At 35.5% G+C, this 3,649-nt stretch overlaps 1 protein-coding gene across 1 annotated transcript; it reads left to right on the forward strand.

Moving 5' to 3' along the window:
- The first annotated feature begins 362 nt into the window (after positions 1 to 362).
- LOC112512840 (protein FAR1-RELATED SEQUENCE 5-like) lies at positions 363 to 3,300 on the forward strand. Its single transcript, XM_025118977.1, has 6 exons — positions 363 to 715; positions 827 to 1,085; positions 1,168 to 1,730; positions 2,094 to 2,274; positions 2,792 to 2,848; positions 3,289 to 3,300. The coding sequence occupies exons 1-6, from the start codon at positions 363 to 365 to the stop codon at positions 3,298 to 3,300; spliced, it is 1,425 nt and encodes a 474-aa protein (XP_024974745.1).
- The last annotated feature ends 349 nt before the right edge of the window (positions 3,301 to 3,649 follow it).

Consider the following 3,649-nt stretch of genomic DNA (forward strand, 5'->3'; position numbering starts at 1 on the left):
CCCACTGTTGATGACGTGCTTAAACCAAAGACCAACACACAATATGCATCTATAAATGAGGCTGAAAAGATGTACAGAGCGTACGCAGACAATGCCAGGTTTGATGTTCGTATTCAGGCAAAAAAAAAAAAAAACAAACAAGAATGGGGACATACAAACTAGATGGTTTGTATGTAGTAGGGAGGGAATTCCAAATAAAAAGTACTTTGATTCTATGGATCTTCAGTCCGGCTAAAGAAGATACCGTAATACGAACCTTGATGAAGGATAGGTCTTGTTACGAGATATACGAGTTTGTTAAAACACATAACCATGCGTTATTTAATATTAACGATCATCGTTTCTCTAGGAAGAATAGATAGATGCAGTATACGGATTTCAAAACTGTACTGAATAGCTCGAGTTACAAAGTCGGTGCGAGAAGGGCTCACCGTATACAGACGACATTGAATGGTGGATTTGAGCATACTCGAATTTCTGAAATTGACTTTAAGAATTTTAAGAGGGATGCAGTTGCTTGTGTTGGGAATAAGGACGCGAAGATGTTGATTAATAAACAATTGAACAAATGTGATATTATCCCCGGTTATTTTTTCGAATACAAGTGCAATGAACAGGAGTTGAGCGCAAATTTCTGCGCAGATGAAGTGGCTAGAATTAACTACAAAGAATTCGGTGATGTCATATCGTTTGACGGGACGTTTCGTATGAACAAGTAAGCTTCCCAATTACAATCAAGCTTTTAAAGTTTATTACGCATTGGTATTTTCTGGGCATATGACGTGGCTAGAATTAGCTACAAATAATTTGTTGTTATGTGTTTCAGGCATGCAATGATTTTTGTTCCATTCTTGGTTGTTGACAATCACAAAGCTTCCGTTGTTGTTGGCTCCGCTCTAATAAGTGGCGAGACAATTGAAAACTTTACATGGGTTCTCAAAGCTTTCCTAAAATGTCATGAGAAGCAACCAATTTTCGTGATTATGGATCAATGTTCGGCAATGAAGCAAGCTATTGCATTGGTGTTTACGGAAGCCATGCACAGACTCTGTATGTGGCACATTATTAAGAAGGTGCCTTCTAAGGTAAGTAGAATTTAGTACGTGTTATTATTTTTGAAAAAGGTTAATGTTTATTGTTTGATTTTTGATATCGATATGACCGCAGGTCAGTGTCGCTCTAAATCAAGATCATGTGTTTAATAAAGTTATCAACAAGCTCGTATGGAACATACATATTGGTCCAGTGGAGTTCGAAAGACGGTGGCATGAGATGATCGATCAATACAATTTAGGTGGTGATTTGTGGTTCACAGACTTGTATGACATCCGACACTCATGGATTACTGCCTTTTATAAGGACACGTCGATGTCTGGTCTGATAAAAACAACATCAAGATCGGAAAGTTCGAATTCGTATATTAATATATACGAATCGTTTTGGTTTGATTTGGTTCAATTTCTTAATAATTACGATGTAGCTATAGAGAAACAAAGATACAAACAATCTATGCATGAAACAGTAACGAGAACCACTTATCCAAAGTTTGTTACTCCATTGTGTTTAGAAAGCCATGCATCAAGTATTTACAGTCGAAGTGTGTTTTTTGACATCCAAAAGGAAATAAAGAAGGTCGTATGGTTTTATGTTATAGAGACGGTCAAATGTCGGGATAATCTCAAGGCGTTCGTGATAAGCCACAAGACCAAGAAATCATCTGACAACATCACGTATCTGGTACTATATTCCTTACACAGAAAACAATGGTCTTCAATTTATTTCATTTTAGTTTGCTTGTGGTTGTTCGTAACGTATTCATTGTATGTGTCCCGTAATTACTCAACCAACGCGGTCGAATGTGAGTGCAACCTATTCACGGTATCTTAGGTACTAATAAATGATGAAGTTGAATGTATTCCGAATAAATAAGTTTTACGTCGATGGAAACGACACTTAGCTCCAGTCCAGATACAATCTGCAAGAGTTCGATATGGTGAGGTGGATGCCGAGAAAGATAAGTGTATAATTGATGTCTATTCCAAAGTCGACGACATAATAAGTATCTTCCGAAATGATAAATCTATATTGGCTAGATGGGAGCATAATCTTGACAAATTCATGGTTGATATAGAAAAAGAAGTTCCATATGAAGACCCATCCCAACAGAAGTTGGATGCGATCAGAGATCATCTAGGTGTTTCCATACCTGATGAGGTGGACATTCTACCACCATCTGGAATAAGGAACAAGGGTTGTGGTACTGGTAAGAGGCTGGTCAGTGTTTCTGAGAAAATGCAGACTAATAGCTAAAAAGCAAAACGAAAATGTGCAACGTGTGGACAACATAGTGGTCATGACTCACGTAATTGCCCCGAATTAATAGATTAGTTAGAATTCCAATACTTAGAAATGTTACCATTTCGGTGTAATTCATTGTCGTCAAACTTACATATGTTCATGTGTCAACTTCGGCTTAATTTTGAATACTATATGCATTTATAATTTCTTTTTTGTATCTTATCCAATTGATATATGTTGATTAAATAATTTTTATTTACCAGATAAGTACTAAAAGCACAACAATTGCGTTCTTTCTAATTACCCTTTTCGAATGGATGTGGTTTTATGCACTATGTTGTACCTTATATTTATATTATCATGTTTCTGAATTACTAGGTAGAATGAGGAACTTAAAGGTTTTGAAGTTTATTATTTGTTCTTATAGTTATTGAAAAAGTTTAACCTCGATTGAAATGATTTGCTTGATATAGCAGTTGATGCTCTTGTTTAGGCTTTCAGTGGTGTTGATACGCTATGTGCGGTTTATGATGTGTTATTGAATTATCAAGTTAGAATTTTATTGTGTATGTGATCACGTGTATTTCTGTTCTGACCCGGTGGGTTGAAGAATGAAAAGTTGACATGAACATATATAGTTTATCAACATTTCGAGATGAAAGGTTTTATATTTGAAAGTATGAATGTCATACCGAGACTATGACATAATGAAAAAGTGACACCCTATGTGTATGGTTAAAATAAAATAGGATCACATCGTTTCAAACAGGTATTGAACACATAATGACCGTATATGAACTCTAGTAGCAAGTTAGGATACTTTGTATAAAACACGTTAGAAATCACTATAAGTGAACATTCCATATATTGCAAAGTACTAGTTGCGTTCAACAGGTAAAAACAGAGCATCGCTATACATATTGGACATTACGGATTTCTGATTTGTAGCTTTTGATATCAATGTTGATGTTATTAACATAAATTTATCAGGGTGCGTTATAATTCACATCAATTTTTAAGTCAAATCTAGCCTAAATGTAGTCAAAATTCGGAATATATCTTTCTCCCTATTAGTGATATGAATAAAAGCATCTAATGAACTGATTAAATCTTAAAAAAAGTTGGAAAGCACCTTACCCAGTGAAGATATCTCCAGAGGCACGAATACATTTTACACGCTCTTCATTAAGCGAAAGAGGTCCCATCACAAATGCTCTAGTAGCTTCATAGCAGGACTTCCATCCATTAGCAGGTGTTATACCAGATTGTTTCGTTGTAAAATCCTGGAATGACAATTCAATTATTCAAAGAGTCAGCTACAAACACTCTTTTGGCAACTTTGTTGATAACT

The sequence above is a fragment of the Cynara cardunculus genome, assembly GCF_001531365.2.
Source record: "Cynara cardunculus var. scolymus isolate 2C chromosome LG 5, CcrdV1, whole genome shotgun sequence".
NCBI lineage: Eukaryota > Viridiplantae > Streptophyta > Magnoliopsida > Asterales > Asteraceae > Cynara > Cynara cardunculus.

Bases quoted from the DNA above. Each gene is read 5' to 3' on its own strand.
- LOC112512840 (XM_025118977.1), top strand. From the start codon at position 363: ATGCAGTATACGGATTTCAAAACTGTACTGAATAGCTCGAGTTACAAA. The intron at 1,086-1,167 runs GTAAGTAGAATT...ATATGACCGCAG, and splicing joins TTAAGAAGGTGCCTTCTAAG to GTCAGTGTCGCTCTAAATCA. The intron at 1,731-2,093 runs GTATCTGGTACT...TATATTGGCTAG, and splicing joins AAATCATCTGACAACATCAC to ATGGGAGCATAATCTTGACA.